Raw genomic sequence first — 25,240 nt, forward strand, 5'->3', positions numbered from 1 at the left:
AATGATATTTTGGGGATTGAGTGTGTCTTAATCCTGAGGATCGAGATATGACTATTGCCTTGATATGGGCCGTAGTGCCTGGGTACCCGACTGGATCTATATATGGGGATATAGATCTGTATTATATTCTGACTTATCAACAGAATATAGATGCGAATTTGTGTCTAGTTTAGTTCATTTGTACTCTCTAGTAATGGCCTTCTTTCTATTCTCGTGGGGTTATATCTTTGTAAAACTTATCAATATCAATGTGTAATGTCCAGTTTAAATTGCTTTAACACTATTTATATATTGTGGACTTGTGGAGCAATTTTTGGCTCACCCTTTTTGTTGTTATTCACCTTATTGGTTTTAGTTAAGAAGGAATATGAAACCCATCAGGACTCGGGTGGTAAAGAAGTGGGTCAAGCCTCGGGATCCTCTCATACCCAAGGTGTTGATCCCAATCCAGGAAGAAAGCTTTGAGTTGCCCGAGCATGTGGAGTGTAGATAGTTAGTGTGTGTGTTTGAATAAAAAATGAACTTAGTTTTAAAATAGAATAGACAATGGTTTGTAATAAAAAGAGTTTGTGAGATTCTGAACTTTTGGTTTGTAATAAAGTAGTTAGAGGTTCTTGTTTTCATACTACAACCTAAAAAGATCGTGGTTAGTGTTAAAGGGGTTTAGTGTCATTTCTTTATTAATTATTCATCAGATTGTACATGTTTGGTGATTAGCTAGTAACCCCCAGACTTATACCCCGGGTCTGGAGGGCGTTACAACCATAATCTTACTTTATCATCATAGAGGATCACAAAACCACACAACACAATCAAATTCGAAAAACCCGAACCAAACTCGAAAGAACCGAACCAAAACCCGAGTTGGGGTTTCGAATCAACTCAAGGAACAACACATGCAATTACACAGAGTTGTAGAGGAGAGAAAACAAAGCATGGAAGTGGTTTCAAATTCAAGATCAAGAAAGAAACAGGGGAGAAATGGAGGAGAGAGATTATCGAGAGTGATAGAGAGAGAGACAGAGAGAGAGTCGACAGAGTGAGAGAAAAGAGAGAAACCAGGTGAGAAAAAGAAACATAAAGCGGGAGAGTGAGGGTATATATATTTTCCAGGCAAATTTGTAATTAGCAATTTAAATTATGAATTTTTCTTTTCCTTTTCTAATTCTCTAATGCATTAAGCAATTATGATAATATAAAATTATCTTACAAATTCGAAAATGATACCACTCTTATTTTTAAAATATAGGATATGAAATTATCTCTTCACCCGTATTTTTAAATAAATTTTTGAGAGAATAGATTATTTATTATGGATATTACAAATAAATCTCTAATAATAGAAATACACTTCATAAAACCATTTTAAAATATCAGAACATCCAAATAAATCCAACTATCATTTTTAAAAAGCCCCTTAGACTAATTTTAGAGATAATAAAATAAATCTCACAGCTTGATCATATTTTAATTATTTAATAAAAATAAATAAGGACCATTAAATTCTTATTTAAATCAAATAAACCCTTTTTAAAATCATTTAAAAACTCGTGAATCACAGAATCATACTCGTAATCATCAAATAACATATATTCATATAATATTAGCCACCATAATTCGTATCCATACACCTTAGCACATAGTTCCCTTTTAATTACTGATTAAGCGAGTAACAATTACTCGACAACCGAATTCACAGAATAACCTTTCAAATATAAACTCAAATCACAGAAACACACAAATATCTTCACATTTATAATACTTATTTATAATTCTCACTTTATGTTATCTTAACCCTTTTTTAATCCATCCTTTGAATAACAGGCCCCGTTCTACTAAACGGCCCGACAATCACAACTTAAGCCCTTACTTGACTCATCAAACTGGAACGAGACTTTGCTCGTTTCTTATCACTATTTCACATAAATTATACATAAACCACAAAATCATTTATCTTTTTGTTAGATTCACATAAATCCAAGTAAAAACACAAGAACTATACTTTATTCATATAAATACAATACGAAAATCTCAGTCGCTACAGCTGGGATTAAAATCTTCCGCAATAACTCATAGCGGAAGCGGGAAATGACTGTTTGGCCCTTAACACTTCCGTAATGAATCATTGCCGAAGCATCTAATCCCATCCAAACCCAGCAGCAATGAAAGATTCACACAACAAAAAAGATTTCAAATTTCCATCTTTGTCATCAATTTGAAGGCCGATTTGAGCGACTCCGATGATTTTAAGGACGATTTCAAAAGCAATTTCACAATCTTCTACTATTCAGGTATCATTATCATCTTATATATATACACACACACGCTTCTTCTCATTTGGGAAAACTCTGGTACTTTTAATTGCCATTTTTCATCGCAACTCTTCTTTGATTATCTATTACCTGATTACATCAAACTGGTATGCCTAGGGTTCCACTTTGATTTGTCATTTACTTGGTCAATTAAGTAAATGTTAGATGTATGTGTGGCTATTTGTGATTATTATCATTGGATTTTAGATCCGATTATTAGAATCATGAATGAGAGTTTAATACATATTTGCAGTATTTTTATTTATATCAAGATAACTGAAATCTCCTCATTCAAAATAGGTCGGGTATTATTATTTGAATAAATGAGATTTGTGGTTAATTTGTTTATGTAGGATTCACAATATGATAAGAGTTCCTGATACATATGCATCCCTCCTAACCCCAATATGATACGTTGGTTTATATCATTGATCATTTTCTCCCGATTTGCACATTTATTTATTTTTTCATTTCTGAGTGTTAACAAAAATGAGGAGTTAATTTCTGATTATCAAGTTCTTATATGTATATATAATTGACAGTCTTAATGGAATTTTATATGTTTATTGTGGTGCCTATATCAAGATATGCTACTGATGTTCGCAAACTTGCTAATGATGTGTATTCTTGGTATGAGTTGTCTATTGACCTCTTGGTTCCCTTTTTTCTAGACATTTAAGGTTGCATAACCCATACAAATCATTAAAAGAAATATCAACTAGAAACAACTTTACAGAGCATTGCTTATAGAAGGTACTTGAGATATTTTTTAGTTGCGTGATGAATAATTGTGTTTCTAAAATAGCTGGCTACGTATATAAACATTGCTTTCTATTAATTAAAATAGAGTAGAATCTGCCTTTCGTCCATTTCCGACACTAATATTACATTTACATCCTTATATTATCACTTGTGAGTGATACAATAATATTTGAACTTTAGTGATATACCTATGCTTTCTTTATTTTAATTATGAGGACATATGACTCCTTTTCTTCAATGTGTTATGTTATGATTGTTACAATTATATACAATTTGGTTAATTATATATGTTTTAGGGGTTATAAATGATTGTTTATGCATTCATGATTTGTGAAAGACATCTTGGATTAATTATTTATTTTGGTATTTGCATAATTTAACGTAAATTTTAAAACACGTATATCCTCTTCAAATAGGCATAAATTTAATTGACATAATTAAAAGTCAAAATCCATCTCTAGCAAAATATTTTCAAAAATGTTTTTCAAGTGTATTTATATTTTAAATATAAATACAAGAGATATTCCAATTTGCTGAAAATCAAAATATATATTTATAAGGGATATACTCTAAAGATCGAAGCAATGAGATCGTAAAAGAATTATCGGTATATGATCTTTCTTAGGATCTCTTGCCATATTAATAAGGCAACAAATTTGAAAAAGGAATATCAAAATTTGGATATTCTTTAGAAGGCTCGTGCTAAATTTGTTTTAATACATATGTTTTTAAAGGGATAAAATTTATATATTTCTTGCCATAAATATTTATTCATAAAAATATATAATTTTATACTATTAGAAATTAATATTTGATAAAGAAATATTAATGTTTTATTTTATCCTCCTTCTCATATTTTTCAAAGTAATTTTCTCTCGTATCTCAAATATATTATCTATCAAAGAAACTACTTTTAAATACTTAAAATATTTCCCACACTCTCAAAATACTTTATATTTTATGAAATGTATTCTAAGTATTTATTATAGCCCAAACTTGAGCCAAAAAGGTCTATATATTTTAATAATATATCGTTCATATTTTATTTGGAATCGAACCCCGATTTAATCATTTTAAATCCAAATAAAATACTTCCAATTTCTATAAAGTCTTGAAACTTGAGATTTTTCACTTAAATGTTATTTTATATGCATGTTTAAAGTTTCGTAATTTTTGGAGAAACTTTGTTCGGGTGTGATTTTCGAGGGTGTTGACCAAGACTTTGACCGAGCGTTTGACCAAGCTACCTTTGACCAATATTGACCAAAATTTGCAGATCATCATTTTATGATAGGTAATTATCATAATTTTGGTTGTATTTATTAAAGGGTTTTCAAAGTCATTATATTTAATGGTGCTAATTACTTAATTAATTAAGTAATTAATGATTAATTGAAAAAAGCTAAAATAACATTATTATATAATTAAAATTTGCTGGGATTTTTGCTCCATAAACTTGTTTGTCCTATATGCAAGTTTCAAACACACACAACTAAACCTCCACCTCATCAATCCACATCACTCTCTTCATCCATCATTCATTTTAACTCAATCTCAACCACTCCCTTCTAGGGCTGAGCAAAACCGAACCGAAACCAAAAAATTGAACCGAAAAATTCAAAAATTCCCGTTAATTCGGTTTTTCGGTTTTAACTGAAAAATATTGGTTCAGTTCGGTTTATTTGAAATTCAATTCGGTTTTAACTGAATTAACTGAATTATGCATACATACATTTTTAAATTATATATATATATATTAATATTAGTAAATATTATACAAAAAATCAATAGACTATAATGAGTAGCCTAACAGAATGGATGACCCAATTTGATTTAATTTCAATAGAATCAACACTCAATTGATTCTTTCTAGTTTCTTCTAACTTTTTCAAGTATCAAAGTCGAGGCAGGGTGCTAGCTGAATATGCGTACAACTGCAGAAGTTTGAGAGTATAATGCAGTGCGCAGCAAATTAACTTTGTTATTGTATTAGATTTGTGTAAAATAACCATTGAAGGCATAAGTTCTAACTGTATGTTTGAAAATTCAATCTGGAAGTGGCTGTAAAAACTAATAAGCAACTTCATTTGTGTTTGTAGAAACAAATTTTGAAATATTTTGGTTTTCATGAACCAAACCAAATAAACCGAAATAATTCGGTTCAGTTTTTTGGTTCAGTTAATGCTTAAGTTCAGTTTGGTTCGGTTACAAAAAAATTATCAATTCGGTTTTTGGTTAATTTGGTTCAGTTCGGTTTCTGACCGAATCGACCGAATGCTCAACCCTACTCCATTCACCTAACTCCTTCTATAAATAAACACCCTCCCCCTACCATTTTATACACAAGCTAAGAGCTAATTAACTGCTGGGCATTTTCAATAAGTATTCTCTCTACACACTCTCTAATATCCAAACCCAAATACTTCATCGTAAAAACCTTCTCTCTTACAAATATATATCATATATTCAGGGTTTTTGATCTTCAAGCTTAGTTCCACCAACCAAGCTCTTTCATCCCAAAAAAAGCTCATCCACACCACTTCCTTGCCTCACGAAGGGCTGCCCAAGTTCGACCAACAAGCCAAAATTCGGCCGAACCTCTGGTGAATTTTTACGGTGAACTTTTCCGTTCATCTCTTAAAAGTGGTAAACCCCTTAGCTTTTATCCGAATCTTAACTGACCCACTTAATATTCATATAAGATGCTTAGTACCGCCTTCTCATCATCTTTACAAGCTCTTATATAAAATAACTTAAAGAAAAAAAAATCCGTAGAAAGATTGTTTAATCGAACAAAATTCGACAAATTATACACTTCTAGCACGAAGTGATAATTTTTATACAAAGCTTGATTTAAATTCCTTACTTGCACCTTGGTGTTTTATGGGAATTAAATCACAAAAGCTAGCATTTCATTCTTTAAACTTAAATGCACTTATCTTGGCCATATATTGATATACTTGTTATAATTGTTTAACAAGACTTAAGCAACTTTCCTTACTAGCACCTTTAGTGTTTCGTGGGAAAAACTTAAGGCTTATATTATATATATCTATATATATCTATTTATATTTAGTTAAAAGATTTAAGTGAATTCCCTTACCATCACCTCTAGTGTTTCGTGGAAAAATCTAAAAGCTTTTAAGTAAATATAAGTATATATATAATCGTATTAGATTTAAGCGACTTCCCTTACTAAAATCTTCAGTGTTTCGTGGGGAAAACTTAAAGCTTATATTGTATTATAGATATACACATATAAATTATGCTAATATAATTTAAACTCTGCTCTTATATTTTGTGATATATTATGTTTAAATTACGCACCTTTTATTTTCTCAGCCAAAAATATTATAAGTGCAAATAGTTAAAGAATAAGTGTAATGCTCTCGATTTTTACAAGTCTACACATGACTATATTAAATGAGAAGTTGTTTTATCAAAGATCCCAAAGCTATAGCGCTTCACTAAGGATTTGATATATTTATTACTTCGGAAATAAGATATATTATCTGAAACTAAGTAATACCAAGTGATAACACCGGTGAGCGGGGCAGCTCCTTCCGACGCCTTGCCTAGACCTTCTTCTTGCGAGTGGGGTGTAGTTGCTGTTGGGTATCTACAAAATAACACCGGAGGGGGGTTTTGTCCCCGCGGCGCCTCCGGTGTAAGAATAAGATTCTTGTTGGGGAAGATGAAGACATATATGACTAGGGTGGCTGTGTGTGTATAAGTTGTGTATGTGAGAGTGTGTATAATGAAATGTGTCTAACCCTTAAACCCTTCACCTTTGGGGGTATATATAGCCCAAAGATAGGGTTTAGGGGTTGGTACCTCTAGATCAAGGCCGTTGGTTGTTGGAGGCGGAGGACGCCTGGCTTAGGTAGATTGCATACACGTGTCTAGGAAAGGACCACCTTCAGGGCATCTCAACGATTATCTGACACGCGCCGTGTTTATCTCATATGTTAGTTGTTGATAGCTGTCATTGTCAGCTGCCCACGTACCCCTCTTTGGCGGGTTGTGGGGTGTGCATACGCTTGTAGGCCCCCCCGGGTCTATTGTAGCTGGGTGATCCTGGAATTGGGATGGATCCAGGTCTGTGGATGATCCAGGTCCTGGGTTGGCAGCTGAGCCTGGGTCTCTCCACTTGACTACTCTCGGTGGGGGGGGGTCTTGGTCCATTAGTTGAGCCTGCCTTACCCTAGATTCGGGTTGGGCCCTAGCCAGGTTACTTATACCCTATCATTTACCCCCATTTCCTTATGCAGATTTTCTGGATGAGGGAGTAGAGTAGTGTCATGTAGTTGTTACCTTGAGAAAAAATTATGCTTTTTTATTCCCCCCCAATCCGGGTCTTGTATAGTAAAGACGGAACCGGATTAAGGTAGATGAAATTGGTTGCCTTAGAAGAAATTATGCTTCTTTTTTGCCAACCATCTCGGATCTGGTGTTGGAGATACCAATCCAGATTGAAGTAGTTGAAATTGATTACTTAGAAGAAATTCTACTTCTTTGTTCCCCCCAATCCGGGTCTTGTATAGTAGAGAAAGATCCGGATTGAAGTAGATGAAATTGGTTGTCTTGGAAGAAATTCTGCTTCTTTGTTGCCCGCCAATCCGGGTCCTGTGTAGTAGAGACAGACACGGATTAAGGTAGATGAAATTGGTTGCCTTAGAAGAAATTCTGCTTCTTTGTTGCCAACCAACCTGGATCTGGTGTTGGAGATACCAATCCGGATTTAATTAGTTGAAACTGGCTGCTTAGAAGAAACTCTTCTTCTTTGTTGCCCCATAATCCGGGTCTTGTGTAGTAGAGAAAGATCCGGATTAAAGTAGATGAAATTGGTTGCCTTGAAGAAATTCTGCTTCTTTGTTGCCCCACAATCTGGGTCCCTAGAAGTTCTGCTTCTTGAGGAAGACTGATCCGGGTTTATCAGGATCTGGTTAGGGGTTATTGATCCGGGTTGAAGGCTTTGAATTCTAAAAAAATGGGGAATTTATAACGTTTTTGCTTATTCCCCCCCCCACGATTTTGAATTTTTTGGAGTTACTTCCCTAGGAAACTGCCCCATAATTATTATGGGGTTTAATATGCTCTTAATTGGGCACATATATATGTGTATATATATATATTTTTTTCTTTTATTTTTCTTTTCTGTAACTTCCTTTTTGGGCCAATCTCAGGGCACCGCGTGGCAGGGGCAGTTCCCCTCTCTCTTGCATATAAAAAGCCCACCCTCCTTCTATTTCTTTTTTTATTCATCACCAAAGAAAAACCAGAAAGGAAATATTGCTTCTATACGAATTTGCTTCTCTATCCGTGGATTAATGGTGGAAATATTGCTTTTTAGTCTTGTTTTTATGGCGAATATGATTGTTTATGGCTTGTTTTGTTTATATTTGTAGGTTTGGGCACTTTTTGCAATATTTTTTGCACGAAAAATTGGGTTTCTCTGTTTGATTTTTCTGGGTTTTTTAGGTCTGTTCTTCGTGTTCTTGGTGGGGATGTATGTAGGTATAAGAAAAAATTCTATGTTTTGCTTTTTGATTCTCAAACTGTTTGTTTGTGGGTGAGGGTTTGATTTTGATCCAGGCATGGGGTGCATAACCCGGATCTAGAGTGGTTTTCTAGGGTATAATTGTATGTATTAGGGTATTGTTGTTTAGATCCTAATCTATGATAAGGTTCTTGATCCAGGCCCCATTATGCTTCTTATTACCCGGGTTGGTTCTGGTTCTGGGATGGTGGGTTTATTTAAGGGGTTGCTTTTATTTTCAGTATATGTGATCTGGATCGTTGATGTTTTTCCGGGTTGGAGTTGCATTAGCGGTCCAGATCATTTGGTTATGGAAATATTAACATAACGTCCTTGATCCGGACCGCTTAGCAAAAAACTTAAAAATTGTAGGAATCTAGACTAACTCACCTTGATTTCAATAGGTATATGGTCTGGATCAAGAGGCTTCCTAGAAGAGCTTTCAACTGTTACCCTGATCTTTCAAGTGAGGAAAGTGACCCGGATTCATCTGAGAGAACGTAGATCTAGGTAGAGATGGGTAAAAAGGCCTCCTCTTCAACAGAGATTATCTCAAAGTTCTGGTTCAAGAAGCTCCCGGAAAATGCGGTTCCTTTCACCCCCTAGGACTATTGGACTGATGTGAAGTACCATTTTGTAGTCAAGTCCATAGATATTGAAAATGATGTTTATTATGGGAGGGTTAGGTATGATAGGCAACATAATGGTCACCCCAGGGTTTATAACCAGGAGGCTCTCGAGAGGGTTTTTGCCGAGTTCCCCATCAGCCGGGACCACTACCAGTTAAAGGACCTTTATGCTGAGGCAGATCCGGCTGAGATGGATGAGGTTGTCCGGGCTGCGTTCCAATTGACCCCTGATATCCAGTGGAGGTTGCCGGAACCAGAAGAAAGGATCTATCACAGCCCGAAAGATGGTTTTGTTCTGGTATGGATGGAGTACTTTAGATCCGGGTGGAGCCCCCGCTGCCATATTTTTATTAAGCACCTCTGCAAGCATGTCTACAAGATATCCCCAATGCAGATCACCCCCAACAAGATTAAGTCAATGACCTAGCTCATTGCTTATTGTAATAAAGCTGGATTCTTGGCCAACTTGAAGGTTTTCCACCAGATTTTCTACCTGTCCACGTCGAGCCAAAAGCCATTTTATGAAATTAGGTTCCGGGCCTCAAAGTGTGGATATGGCCCGGGCAGAGCCAAACCTATAATGCACCAGACTTCCTTGAAGTTCTGGAATGGGGAGATCATAATGTTGAAGGGTTATGACCTGGCCCACCTGCCCTATTTTACAATGGAGAGTATCCAAACCAAACTTGCTACTACTGTTCTGAAGGGGCAGACCTTGAACCAGATAAGAGTATTATGTGTCTCTCTCAGATTTCAGCCTACTCGGGATACTTTCATGAACCATAAACTGCTCTTCAAACTCGGCTGTAAGTTTTCTAAGCATCCAGATTCGGGTCCTTTCTTGCTTTTGCTTATTCCAGATCACTTTCCTTTAGAATTTATCTTGTTTTGCTATTTTCTTGACCCGAGTGAGCCGCATCTGGTTCGGGTTATTCCCTAAGCATGTTAATCCGGATCACTTACCCTGTTCGTTGATCTGGATCCTGGTTGTGTTTACTTTTGACTTGTAGTTCGTTTATAGAATTTTCTGGTTCATGATTCAGATCGCTTGCTCCGTTCGTTGATCCAGATCCTAGTCCTATTTGATTTTGACTTGTAGTTTGTTTATAGTATTTGCTGGCTCATGATCCGGATCAGTTTTTCCATTTGTTGATCCGGATTCGGGTCCTATTTGCTATTGACTTGTAGTTTGTTTATAGTATTTGCTGGCTCATGATCCGGATCATTTTTTCCATTTATTGATCCGAATCCGGGTCCTATTTGCTATTGACTTGTGCCTTTTTGGTAGAATTTGTTGTATCCTGATCCAGATCCCTTATTGTGCACTTTGATCCGGATCATCCTTGCTTTTCATTCTGGAATTCGACTTGTGCTTTTCTCATATTTCTACAGGTCTACTTCATTTCACCCATGACTTTCTCGGAATCATGTCTTCTTCCGCATATGCTGCAGCTTTCAACACTCTTGGTCTGGCCTTCAAGACTACTAAGGGGCTCCAGGACTTGGATCCGGATCTGCGGACATCAGGGTGGAGCCGAGTCCTCGGTTCCCCAGAATATTCTTGTTCCGCGTCATGAAGCCGGCGACCCTGAGCCTGTGGTGCAGGAGATTTCAGATGATGATGATCCTCCAAGGAAGAAGATGAAAAGTGTCCCTGTCAAACCTCCTCGGGGCAAAGCTGCTATTTCCAGCCGGGTCATCTCTGATTCTGAGGGAAAGGGCCCTGATGGGGATCCGGTGAAGGTTGGGACCAAGTCCCTGGTTGATCTGGTCGGGTTTATGTCAAGCATCCCGTTTGAGGAGGATCGGGATGAGGTTGAGGGTTCCAATATGGCTGCAGCTTTCAAGAGGGTGACCGGGCAATGGGGACAGGTAAACTTTAAGTAGTTTTTTATTTTTCGTCAGGATAGCTTTCCTTTCCAGAATCATATTACTTTTTCTTCCCCCAGGTTGCGAGTGCCATATCCATCTGTTCCGATATTGTTTTTATTGAGGTCCGGGAGGCCAACAACAGGACCAGGGCTGAGAAGATTTGGGCGGATAATCTGAAGGATAAATTGGATGAGGCCTGGGAGGGCTTTCAGACTGTTGAATCCGGGTTGAAGGAGCAGCTAAAGGGCGAGAAGACCCGGGCCGACAGTCTCACCAAAGAAGTTAAGAAGCTCAAGGTTGACCTGACTATGAAGGAGAACCTGGACAAGGAGGCCATCATCGCCGAGTTCAAAGGGAACGATGTTTATGACTTTGAAATTGCCCAGGCCAGGGTTCCCAAGGTTCGCAAGGCCTGGATCGTGGGGGAGAGGCACATCAAAACTGATCCCCTGACCAACTGGGATAGCTTTATCCAGGAGTTTCTGGTAGCCAAATCAGCTGTTGGACAGGGTCAAGGTGAACCAGAACCTTATGATGGTCCTATCCCCGGTTTCCTTTAGATTTGCTCCAACTTTGTCAAGCTTCTCGGGCCTTGCCCATGTAACTTGTTGCTTTATTTCAGAACCCTTCTCTTCTCTAGTACTTTAATTCCAAATGATTTGTAATATTTGGATTTATCCGGATTGGTGTTTTTCATTTGACTTTCGCTTTGGTAATTCCCTTGTTTAGAAATGTTATATTTGCTTATGCTCTTGATCCGGGTAAGAGAGCCTACCCGGGGACGTTTGTTTTGTGGCTTGATCCGGATCCTTGGGTGGATTCTAATCCGATTTAAGGCTGGCACTTGAAAAATATTTAGTGCAAAAATGATTTTAATCCAGTTATAGCTGTGGCCTCCCAACCTGGATTGGGTTTATAGCCGGTGAAGTTCCGGGTATGAAGCCTTATTAGGTTTGCGTAATTTTCCTTAGTACAAAGTGATTGACCTGTAACCCGGATGGTTTTCTGTTATGGTTGTTCTGCAACCCGGATATGGGCCCAGACCCGGATTAATGTTTGCTTGTGCTTTATTTACTTGGAAAATAATCTCAGTACATAATAGTTGGTTTCAACCCGGCTTCGGGTACCTATCCAAGTTGATGTTTGCTTTATTGTTGGCTTTCAATACGGGTATGATACCATATCCAGATTGATGTTTTCTTTGGCTCTTTTATGTACTTGGAAAATAATCTAAGTACATAACAGTTTCTTTCAATCCGGATTAGGATTCCTATCCGAGTTGATTTTTGCTTTTAATATTGGCTTTCAATCCGGGTATGACACCGTATCCGAATTGATGTTTGCTTTTTATATTGGCTTTCAATCCGGAATGACACCATATCCGAATTGATGTTTGCTTTTGCTCTTTTATTTACTTAGAGAGTAGTCTAAGTACATAATAGTTATTTTTGACCCGGATTGGGATATTTATTCGGGTTGATGTTTGCTTTTAATATTGGCTCCCAGTCCGGGTATGACACCACATCCGGATCGATGGTTGCTTTATTTTCTCTAGGTACTTAGAAAATCAATCTAAGTAAATAGTGGTTACTGTTAACCCGAATTTGGATATTTATCCGAGTTGTTTGCTTTTAATTTTGGCTTCCAATCCGGGGATGGCACCATATCCGGATTGGTATTTGTTTGCTTTTCTTGTAAGTTAAAATAAGAACTGGGTGAAAAGGAAAATTCTTTTCATTGACTGGAAATTTTCTTCACACAAAATATTGAATCAGATATTGGTTGCTTGCCATAGGCTACAGGTTTTTTGGTTGCTTTTGGCTGCTTTTTCTATTAATAGAATTTTCTAAGCCTGAGTCCGTGCCAGGTGTTTGGGATCTCGGATTCATCAAAGTTCATCAGCTTATAGGTTCCCGGCCTTAAAACTTGCTTGATTTTGTAAGGCCCTTCCCACCTAGGCATCAGCTTTTCAGTGTTTGTTGGATCTGAAGCTTCTGTGTCTCGAAGTACCAGGTCTCTAACTTGGAAGTTCTTGACCCAGGACTTCTTGCTACAGTGTTGCTTAGTTTTTTCTTTGTACCTCTCCATCCTTGCGATAGCCTGGTCTCGGACCTCTTTAATTAGCTCGAGGTTTGTCCTGAGCCCCTCCTCGTTGGCTACCTCTTCAAAGTTTATTGCCCGGTGAGACGGGGATCCTACCTTGATGGGAAGCATTGCTTCAGTCCCGTAAGCCAGTTTGAAGGGCATTTTGCCTGTGCTTGTGCGGGGACTTGTTCTGTAGGCCCATAGTACATTTGGAAATTCTTCCGGTCATTTGCTTTTTCTTTATTTGAGCTTCTTCTCGATCCCACAGAGAAGGATCCAGTTCGTCACTTCTACTTGGCCATTTCCTTGAGGGTAGGCTACTGATCATTTCCTGTGCCGGATGCCTCACTCCTGGAGGTAGGATTGAAACTCCGATCTGATAAACTGTGGCCCACTATCCGAGACAAGTACTTTTGGGACTCCGAATCTTATCAATATATTTTCCATAAATTTTATGCAATCTTGCTGGTTTATTGTCCGCATTGCCTTCGCTTCAACCCATTTGGTCGTGTAATCAATTGAGACTAACAAGTACCTGAGGTCTCCTTTGGACCCGGGGAAGGGTCCCATAATGTCAATACCCCAGACAGCAAAGGGGATTGGTGACAGGACTGAGGAGGGTAGGATTGGGCTGATCCGGGGCACAATGCTGAAAAATTGGCATTCCTTGCATTTTTTCACGAACTCTAGTGCATCCTGGTGGATGGTTGGCCAATAGTACCCTTGTCTTATGATCTTATGAGCTAGGGCCTTTGCGGACATGTGATCTCCGCATATCCCTTCGTGGACTTCCATTAAGCAATAGTCTGCCTCCCCTGGGCCAATGTATTTCAGGATGGGTGATGAGAAGGTCCGGTGATAGAGTATCCCCTCTTCAATGAAGAATTTTGCTGCTTTGGCTTTTAACCTTTGAGCCTTCCCTTTATCTTCAGGGAGCTCTCCCTTCTCCAAGTAGTTGATAAATAGAGTCATCCAATTCGGGCTGTAGTCTATTTCCATTACTTCTTCAGATTCTATGCTTGGCGTTTGTAGATCTTCGAAGTAGACAAAACAATCCAGGTCTAATGAGTTCTTAACCAGTTTGGATAGTGTATCGGCTTCCGAATTCTCTTCTCTGGATATCTGTAGAACTTGGCTTCTTGGTATTAAGGCGAGATAGCTTTTGACCAGGGCCTGGTACTTGGCTAAAACTGGATCCTTGGCTATGTACTCGCCATTTTTTTACTTTACTATGATCTGGGAGTCGCTGTAGATGTTGAGGTCCTGGATCTTGAGGGTCTTTGCTAACTTCAATCCTGCTATCAGTGCTTTATACTCCGCCTGGTTGTTGGTTGCTGCAAAGCCAAAAGAGATGGCAGTTTGGAATGTAAAGCCATCCAGGGTCTTTAGAATGAGCCCTGCTCTTGACCTTTCGTTCATTGAGGATCTATCAACTTTGAGAGCCCAGGCTCCCGGGTTATTATCATTGCTGCTCTCTGGGTCAATGCTCATATGCCTAGGCATATCTTTTAGGAAGTTGCACTCTATTATGAAGTCAGCCAATGCCTGGGCTTTGATTGCTGTTCTTGGAATGAAATTCAAGTTGAATTGACTTTGCTGAACTGCCTAGTTTACTAGCCTTCCTGAGACATCTGGCTTATGTATTATCTTCCTTCAAGGTTGATTAGTTACAAACCGGATCTCCCTTCCCTGGAAGTAGTCTCTGAGCTTCATGGATGTCGTGACCAATGCAAAAGCAAACATTTCTAGCCTTGGATATCGGGTCTCTACATCTTTTAGTACTTGGCTTATAGAGTAAACTGGTTGTTATTTTCCATTCTCTTCCCTGATTAGTGATGCTCAAACTGCCAAGCCCCCGCTGATAGGTAGGGGAACAGGGGCTCCCCAAGTTGGGCTTTGGTTAAGATTGGTGGATGGGAGAGATACCTTTTTATTTCTTCAAAGGAACTTTGGCATTCTGGGCTCCAATTCACTTCCCTCTTGTTGGTTGCTCCTTTTAATAGGTCAAAGAAGGGTATGCATCTCTCAGCTAGGTTTGAAATGAATCTTCTAAGTGTTTCTAGTGACCCTGCTAGCTTCTAAACAACCTTCTTGGTCCTAGGAGGTTTCATCTCCTGGATCGCCTTTATCTTCTCTGAATTGGCTTCAATTCCACGGTTGTTGATCATGAATCCTAGGAATTTCCCTGCCCCACTCCGAATGTGTAATTTTCCGGATTGATTTTGAGTGAATATTTCCTCAAGTTATCAAAATATTCCCTTATGTCTTTTATGTGACATAGGTCTCCAGGTTCCTTCCAAGCTGGTTTTTGAAGATTTTGTCCATTGCTCTCTGGTAGGTTGTCCCTGCATTTGTCAATCTGAAAGGCAGCATTACATAGGTATAGACCGCCCTGTGGGTGATGAAGGCTATCTTCAGGATGTCTTTCGGATTCATTTTGATCTGGTTGTACCCCGAGTAGGCGTGCATGAAACTCAGCATGATGTGCCCGGATGTGGCGTCAATCAATTGATCAATATTTGGCAAGGAATAAGGATCTTTGGGGAATGCACTATTCAAATTGGTGTAGTCGACATACATTCTCCATTTCCCGTTTGCCATTTTTACCATCACAACATTTTCCAACCATTCCGGGTACTTAACCTCGCATATGATCCTAGCTTTCAGTAGTTTCTCAACCTCTCCATCTATTGCTTTCTGCCTCTCTGGGGCAAAAATTCTTCTTTTCTTCTTAACTGGTTTCCTCTCTAGGTTGACGTCCAAGCTATGAACTGCTATGGATTCGTCCAACCTGGGCATGTCTCTTGGGCTCCAGGAAAATATGTCAGAGTACCCTCGGAGCAATGACACCAGGTCTTTTCTGAAAGTAGTTCTGAGTCCGGATCCTATTTTTACCTTCTTGGAAGGATTGGTTGCATCGATCAGAATTATTTCTATTTCTACTGCGGCCTCGATCTTTGCTTGATCCTGGTTTGATACCAATTTCTGGATCCGAGCTTCTGTATTCTTCTTCATATAGATTTGACCCTGGGTTATCATTTCTTCTTGGTTGTTTTCCCTTACTTCACTTTTTCAAGGTTGGTTGCTTGCACAGTAGGATTTCCCTGGCCGAGGCCTGGGCTCAATTCAATATCTGCTCTGACTTGGTTGCTTTCTTGCTCTTTCGAGCTTGTCTTGGTTGCTTTTCGATCCAGGATGGATTCTATAATATGGACTTCTTTTCTCGCATTATCTCTTGAGTGAGGGCGATGTTTCTTAATGCTTTGATGTTTGTGAAGGATTATGGCCTTTCTCTTTTTGTCTTGGTGAGTTTCGACCATGACCAGGGCCTGGCTATAGTAACTTTCAGCGACCTTGTAGTCTCCCTTAACTTCTCCAATCCCCGTTGGAGTTTGGAATTTGATTTTCAAGTGTAATATGGAGGTGATTGCTGTAGGATTTTATACATCACAGAAGTATGGTAAAACAATTTTCTTGATATAAAATCCAAATAAAGGCATACAAATCGTGATTAAATCATATGGGATCGATTTCTAACCTTTAAAAGCGATCCAAGAACGATGAGCGGAGATCCCTAGCAGCTGCTCCTCAAGTGTGAAGCACTCCACCGGTATCCACCAAGAGATCAGTGTAATGGAGAAGGAAGGGGTGGGAGAATTAGGGTTTGCTTAACTTTTTTAGGTTGAGGCAGATAGGGTTAATAATAGTATATTTATAGGCAAAATTTTCAGCTGAAAATTTTCCATAAAATATTATTATCATTAACCTTCTAATTGATTATTCTTTTTAACCAATTAACTAATAATTAAAACACCTTTTAATCGTTAATCCATTTTCTAAACACTTTAGAAAAATAATTCTCTCACTTGATTTAATTTCCAAAATTAAATTCTTAATTAATAATATTAAGAACAATTCTTAATTAATTTATAATTAATTAAATCTCATTTAATCAATTATTAAATTTGCTAATTAATTATTTATTTCACAAATAAATAATTACCAGTCATTATTAATTAGTTCCTCCATCATTAAATCATTCTCTTTTATGGTGTTACCCTGTAGGTTCAATATTAAGCCGGTAGTAGAAATAAATAATAATAAAACTATTTTATCATTATTTATATAAATTCTCTAATTTACTAAATATGATTAATTAATAAATTAATCATGTTTATTCTACATCGTGAGGGATACTTCTCAGCATATAGCGACTATCCGGATAATATGAATTCACTGCTTAGAATACCAAGAACCTATTCAGTGAATAGTTACCGTACAATCAATTCCTTCTACCCTGCAATGTCACGATTAAATATAAGGCATGGAACTTGTGTCAAGCCTATCTTATTTAATCATATGCTTTCCCATTCACTATGCTTAATTCTAATTAATGTAAATTAGAAACTTCTTTCTAATTTCATTCACTCTGGCCAGAGATTCCTGAACTAGCATAAGTGGATCAGCATTGAACATTATCTTCCTTCACTGGAAGGGGTAGATCCTTTATTGATCATACACTATCTTCGTGTACAAATTCTTATACCCAGTAGAGCCCTTATAATTATCCCTGGAGACTAAGAACTAAACCAAAGCATAGTTCAGTGTACACAAGATGACTATGACGACCTCAAATCTAAGGATACTTGTACAACTATCACTATGTGAACAACTGCTGACACGTGAGTGAACTCCATCAGTTGTTCAGCTGTGTGAGTCATGTTCAGTGAACTTATTCTATAATAAGCACCTACATACTAGCTATAGTGTCACCACACAAATGTCTATGAGAACAGACATCCTTCATAATGAAGCAAACATAGTATGTACCGATCATTACGGATTACTAATTACCAGTTAGTAATCATACGACCAGGAAATATTTAAGTTCAGAGTTATCATCTTTTAGGTCTCATTATTATGATCTCATCATAATCCATAAAAGGCTTTACTCTAAACTATGGTATATCTTATTTAAACACTTAAGTAGATAAAGCTCGCAATAAAACCAAAATAAGTCTTTAATTAATAACAATGAAATCAAAACAGATTACATAAAAGTTATTCCTAAATCATCATACATGATTGGACTTAGGACACATCTCTTTCAATTGCTTGTATCCTGGTCAGAAGGGAACGACCAATTATTCTATTGTAGGATGAGGGAGTGTTGATGACGTAGAATCTTATGACATGGGTGACTTGGTTTGGAGATGATCCAAATATCACTGGCAAGTATAATGTTCCCTGCATCGGGACCAAGTTATTCCAAAACCCATAGAGGGGGTCCTCTTGGCATTCATTTCAACGCACGCTTCCTAGCTTCATCCGGTCCACAGTATGCTTGAATAGTATGTTTACTGAAGAGCCATTGTCTATCAGCATTCTCCTTACCTCATTATCAAAAATATCAAGTGTTACCACCAAAGCTTTATTGTGATTCGGGTTGACCCCTTCATAATCCTTACTGCTGAATGAGATTACCATCTTCGGGTATGATTGGATGGAGAATACTTCATCTCTTGAGCCTGGGCTCCTAGAGGGAGAGTGGGACCCCCCCAGGACAACATTCACTACATTCTTTCCTCTCCTTGGTCTTTCTTCCTTCTAATTTGTATCCCGGAAGATATACTGATTCAGGTTACCCTTCTTGACTTGGTCATCAATGAAATACTTGAGAGAGAGACAATTTTCAGTTTTGTACCCATGAGTTTCATGATAGTCGCATTGTCTATTGTAAGGCCTGCTCTCTGGGGGGGTCTGCATGGGCTTCGGTGGGTAATAAAATGGCTTTCCCTTAATCTCCTTTAGTATCTCTTCCCGGGTCATGTTCAGTGGTGTCCAGTCTGGTTCCTGCCTAGGCTCCCTGGTTTGCCTGGTTGGTCCGGGATCGCTTTTAGATTCTGTCTTAGGACCCGGTCTTTGAAATATTGGAGTGTTTTGCACCATATTGGTCTGCTAGGCTTGTTGGCTATGCATGAACTTCTTTTCCTGATGGTAACTCCCTTTCAGTCGGTTATCAGAGGTCTTGCTCCTGGATCCCCCAATCTGGGTCATCTTCATGGTCCGGAGTACATCCGTTTCTTTGATGAATCTGGATTCCAGAGAATAGGAAGTGACTAGGCTTTGTGGTTTCTTGTTTATCAGCTCTACAATGTACCTCTCATTGTGTTCCGGATCCAGGTTTCTTCGAAATATGCTCAGTGCATCACGCTCATCAAGTTTCAAGACTTTGTTGATTACTTCCTGAAACCTCCACATATAGTTTGAGAGTGATTCATTGTCGTATTGGCGGATGGTTTCCAGGTGACACATATGCATTTCATGTATCTTATTGGCTCTGAATCTTCTAAGGAAGGCTCCTCTGAACTCTTTCTAGTAGTGGATGCTTCATGAGGGGATCCTGCTGAACCACTTTTGAGCCCCCTTCGAGGGTCGACACGAAGAATCTGGGCTTTGTTAAGTCGTTGTAGTAGTATATTTACGCGATTTGTTCGAAATAATTGAGGTGCTCTTCCGGATCCCCCAGTCCATCAAAAGAATCAAAATTGTAATGTTTGAGATTTTTCTATCAAGGGATGACTTCTAGGGAGTGACTGAAGGGTGTCAGAGTTTCCCCAACTTCTAATCCAGAATCTTTTTCCATCTTTCGTTGGAGCTCATAAATCATATCTTTCAAATCCTTCTGGCCCTCCTCATCATCATCAGAAATGACCTCGGGGGTTAGGTCCCTCCGGGCCCTTTTGCCTTTGGCCTTAGCTAGGAGCCTCTCCACTTCCAGCTGGATTCTTTTCTGAATCTTTTTCTCAAGCTTTGCCTCTTCTTTTCTTCTTATTTGTTCCCTTTCTTCCAACTTCCTTTTCCTGGTTGCTTATGTCTCTTTCTTACTAGGCTCTTTCTGATACTTTTTCTCCTTAGCTCTGATTCGGTCGAAGACAGATCTCGTAGACTGTTGAGAATCCCCGGACTCTTCTTGATCATCATCTTGCTCATATTCTATCTAAGCCCGGGCTTGCTCCTCTCTGTAGAGCCTGATTGCCTCAGCTAATTCGTGGCTTGTTAAATTGGCCATATGCTCCTCTGCCACCGGAACATTGGTGTATTTGTATTGATTCAGCTCAATGAGGTTCCTGGTATCCCGGGGTGTTACTATCCTTTCTCGGACCGGGGTATGCTGTGTCAATGGTTGCTCCTAGAGGTTTCTCGGTCTCCCCCAGGTTCTTGAGCCTGTGAGTGGTCCTGATCCTAGAACTGGGTACTAGCTGAGGGCATACCCGCCGTACTCTTTCCTGCTCTAGCCATTACCACACGTGTACAAACAAAAAACCAAGGTTTGAGGCTAAAAATGTGTCACGCCCCCAACTTGAACAGCAAAATAAATATAGCTATTACAAAATTTTAAAAGAAATAACACAACCAAATCCAAGATCTTACCGTTTAGGGTTTGGAACAGCCCAACACTACCAACTATTACATCTGATTTTGAATACCGAGTCCTCACACAAACTACTATCACTTATTCTACCTGAGCTCGAACATAAGCATTAGCATCACAGGTCTTACGGGCAGTCTGCTTGAATCTAACCATAGCTGCTAGCTGTAATATCAGGGTAAAGCAAGAAGTGAGCCAAATGCTCAACAAGTGCTAACAGTATGACACAAAACATAAATCGAGATATACATTAAAGAATGACAATGGAAAGACATAAGCAATGATAACGAGGGATAAAACTGTGAGTGATGGCATCATTCTTACTTGTATCAAAATAATTTCAAAATCATGTCTCAATCAAAATCATTTTATGACGCTACGGATTACAGCCGGTGATCAGCCGCGAAGTAATCCCCAACCTCGCTGGGTTCTAAAATATTAATGGGAATCCCTAGGCAACTTTTAAGCCTAATATAAGTGTGGAAAGGACTCGCGTCTCAGTCCAGATCCACCATTCAAAGAAAACATTTATCCCCCTTTGGGACTGAAAAACCCACATTTTATTTATTTCAAAAAACTGATGCCGAATTATGACAAAATCTCTTTTTACAGTAAACATCTTTATCAAGGGATTATAGATCAACTTGAAACACGGGGAAATGGTGCTAACTCTTAGAGCCATGAATCATAAAACTAAACTCTATTAGGGTAACTGAATGGTTTTCATGTATCAAAGTTTGGACAAGGGAATTTAGTGAGGCTATTGGATATCATGAAAGGAAGTGCCAAATTGGGCTTAAAGCAATGGTTTCTCATCAAGGTTCAAGTGCTGGATCATCAAGAATGTAAGCTTCATGAATACTAAGGGTGTTAAGGTATGAAGAAATGATTTTTAGCTCAGGATATATCAGAATTGTCAAGTTTTAGGATAAGAAAGAGGGGTATCAATCAATGAGGGATCACTTTGATAAGTATCTGACTTTCAGGGTTCAAGGTAAGGTTCTATAGGGGTTCAAGTATCAGGATGAGATATCAATACTTAGGAATCATCAGCATGTTAATCAAGAGAATCAACTAATAGTGGTAACTACCCTTTCTTTTATCATGGTATTCAAATTACTTTAGTATACTATCATGAATAAGACTTTTGAACTACTTGCATTACGTACTCGAGGGTTCATGGCATTTCAAAGATAAGCATAAGATATGCTTGATTTAAATATAACAACATGACTCAGGATAGTTGCGGCAATGTATGAACCATTAACAATAAGTACGAATGTCAAGTTGAATCACTTGCCTTGAGAAAGGCTGGTCTGGTTTGACTGGTAGGAGCAACTGGAGCTTCACTCGACCTTTATGGCAAGTTTTCCCTCGTCTCAAGATCCTACATAAATAATAATAATCCTTATTATAATATATTCTTACCATCTTAACCTATTTACAACTCGAAATTAAATACGGATGACACTTAGGCCTATACGCACTTAATTTATATTCACTTTTAAATTACAATTGTACACACATAGCCACATATTATCATATCATATATTAATACCAAATAACACCATATATACCATAATGCAACACTAGGCTTGGATGATCTCGACTCACAACGTAAGTCACTTGGTCGCTAAACTAGACAAAATCTTCTAATTTTGGCTTCCTAACTCGATGTACCTTTACTAAACTATCCAAAACATATTGACCCTCACTTATGCCTTTTTCTCTACTGACCTTATACTATCTTACAACTATGGTGGTTGACCTAATGCTCACTCCTAAGTGTTCTAAAACTATGCGGTAAGTGAAAGTGCTCACTGGTGCAAATTTCAGAATGACAACTATGGTTTCTTGAGTGCATTAGACACTCTTAAACTACAAGTTTTCCTTCAAAACTTTTACACAAGACTCTCCTGACCTAAGGGCATCTCACAAACTTGATGTGGCTCAAGGGCCTGGCTTGGGCCTTCTTGGGCCTAAGCTAAAAGTCCAAAGTTCCCCTGTTTTTCTGGGCAGAAAATGCCCTGACTTGAATTAACTTGTGACACATGGTTCTAACTCATATCCTATGAACTATGGTTGGAAAAACTTCTCTGACACTCCCTCTAACTAAGGCCCAACAGGTCCTAATGAGGGCCTACCCATGACATGGTCAAATCTCCCTATTTCTAAGTTGCAATAAAACTATCCCCAGCTGGACAGATTTTGTTCTTCTACTTGTGCACCTAACCAAATGACATGTAAACCTCCAACCAACTCCTAAAACCTTTTATATACTACCAATAATAACTTCTGGTGGCTTGGGCCTCAAAGTGCACATCAATGACATGGTTAAAACTCACTCTAAACCTCAGGGTTCTAAACTGATTTTCTGCAGAAACTATAACTCTCCTTTCTCCAAGGTTTTGACTTGACAAACTCAACTACCAACAACCCAATACTCAAACCAAGACTTAAACATGGTAATCTACTGAACTAAATCCCTTATTCTCAAAATACCCTTGGGTGAGATCATCCTTATCTAAGGTACAATTATGGAAAAACAAAAGAAACTACACTTCACAACTCACAAATCTTCATGCTTTTGAAATAACAAGATATGCATTTTTATAAAAGATAACCACGAATTATTATCATGCAACAAGAAGCATAAATAAATATTAACACATTATTCCTAATGAAATTAAGGCTCACTAACAAAATCTTTCCAAATGATCAAAATCTTATAACATTCTAAGAGAAATCCACATGCATGCATGTCTTCGGGTTTTGCAAACCAAAACAACATATTTTCTACATATATTCTATCATAAAATTGACATGCAAGCCTAGCATAAGCTATACCTAGATGATCACTTAGCATGCAAAGAGTTTTATCAAATTTTCACCACAAAATTCAAGTCATTATCATATAAACATGCAAAAATTGATTTAAGCAACAAGAATAGTCTTAAGGACCATTCATTCGGCTCCCATATGGTCATGGCCGAATGAAATGGATGGGAATGGCCATTTAATCCTCAAGAGTTTCCCTCTCAAGACTTGGCACTTCTCCATTCCTTGTAGTCCTCTCAAAAATAACCCTAAACTCACAAGAATCAAGGTTGTATTTTGAGTTTCACTAAAACCTTTACATGCAACCTTTAAACTTAAAATTTTCACTCAACACTCTTTGAATTATGTATGATCAAGATATAGGAAGTAACATTTACTTGAATGGAAAGTGGGAGCTTGAATGAAGAATGAAGAAAAGGGAGGGGGGTATCGCTTCGGCCAAAAAAACCGAGAGAGGGGAGAGCCGAGAGGAGGGGGAGGAAAGGAGGAGTGTGGAAATGGTGGGGTGAAAGTGAAGTAATAATCATGTTGGTTTGGTTTTTATTTGACCAAAAGTGAGTGGATTTGAGAATTTACAAGAGTAACCTTCCAATATAGTTAGGTAGATTTGCATGCAAGGACAAAGTGGTAATTTGGTTAGTAGAATGAAAGTGAGTGGGGTTGGTAATGTCTTCCTTGCCCCTTAGTTGAATTGGAAGAGTATTTGCATGCAAGGGTAACCATGTAATTTGCTAAGTATAACAAATAAAATTTGTAAAGATTTATTTTTATAAAATAAAATACAAGTTCAAGAATTATAAAATTTATACCATAAAATAACTTGGATTTTTAGAGACTTTATAAAATCATTTTCAAAATTTGTGAACAAAATACCTTTTAAAAGAAAAATTTCCAAGGCTTAGAATATTCCTTATAAATCAAAAATAAAGCAATTAAATAAACTCTTGCTTTGAAAAATCATATACTACATAAAGCAAATTTATAATGCAGAAATTTTCACTCACACAAATGTACAATTTTTGAATATATTTTCATTCGGCTTTAATATTATACCAAATCCACAAATACTATTACATAAAATGCCGGTCGTAACATCCTCTCCCCCTTAAGGGATTCTGCCCCCAGAATCTAAGAGAACAGATGAGGATACCGGGAACACATATCAGACTCTAACTCCCAAGTCGATTCTTCGACCTTAGGGTTCCTCCAAAGTACTTTCACTAACTTTACCGACTTATTCCTAAGACTCTTTACTTGCCAGTCGAGTATTTTGACAGGTTGCTCCACAAATGACAGGTCTGTCTGAATTTCTACAGGTTCATATTCTATCACATGGCTAGCATCAGGATTGTACTTCTTAAGCAACGACACATGGAACACATTATGCACATGCTGATACTGAGGTGGTAAGGCGAACTCATAGGCCACCTTTCCCACTTGACTCAATATTTCAAAAGGACCTATGTATCTAGGTGCTAATTTCCCTTTCTTTCCAAATCTAAACAACCCTTTTCTAGGTGACACCTTCAGCAACACAGCTTCACCAATTTGGTATCGAACATCCTTATGCGCTGGATCCGCATACTTCCTCTGTCTATCTTGAGCAACAAGCAACCTTTTCTGAATTAACTTGACTGAATCATGCAACTGTTGTACCAATCTCGAGCCGAGAATTCTTCCTTCTCCTACTTCATCCCAACTTGTTGGTGATCTACATTTTCTCCCGTACAAAGCTTCGTATGGTGGCATGCCGATACTGGAATGATAGTTG

General features: G+C 38.1%; 1 protein-coding gene across 1 annotated transcript; it reads right to left on the minus strand.

Moving 5' to 3' along the window:
• Positions 1-12,947: 12,947 nt before the first annotated feature.
• Positions 12,948-13,361, minus strand: LOC141690396 (uncharacterized). Its single transcript, XM_074495203.1, has one exon. It carries the CDS (start codon positions 13,359-13,361, stop codon positions 12,948-12,950), a length of 414 nt encoding a protein of 137 aa, XP_074351304.1.
• Between the last annotated feature and the right edge of the window lie 11,879 nt (positions 13,362-25,240).

This window comes from Apium graveolens, chromosome 10 (genome assembly GCF_009905375.1).
Source record: "Apium graveolens cultivar Ventura chromosome 10, ASM990537v1, whole genome shotgun sequence".
Taxonomy (NCBI): domain Eukaryota; kingdom Viridiplantae; phylum Streptophyta; class Magnoliopsida; order Apiales; family Apiaceae; genus Apium; species Apium graveolens.

Excerpts from the sequence above, each read along its gene's own strand:
- LOC141690396 (XM_074495203.1), bottom strand. The coding sequence starts at position 13,361 with ATGCCCTTCAAACTGGCTTACGGGACTGAAGCAATGCTTCCCATCAAG.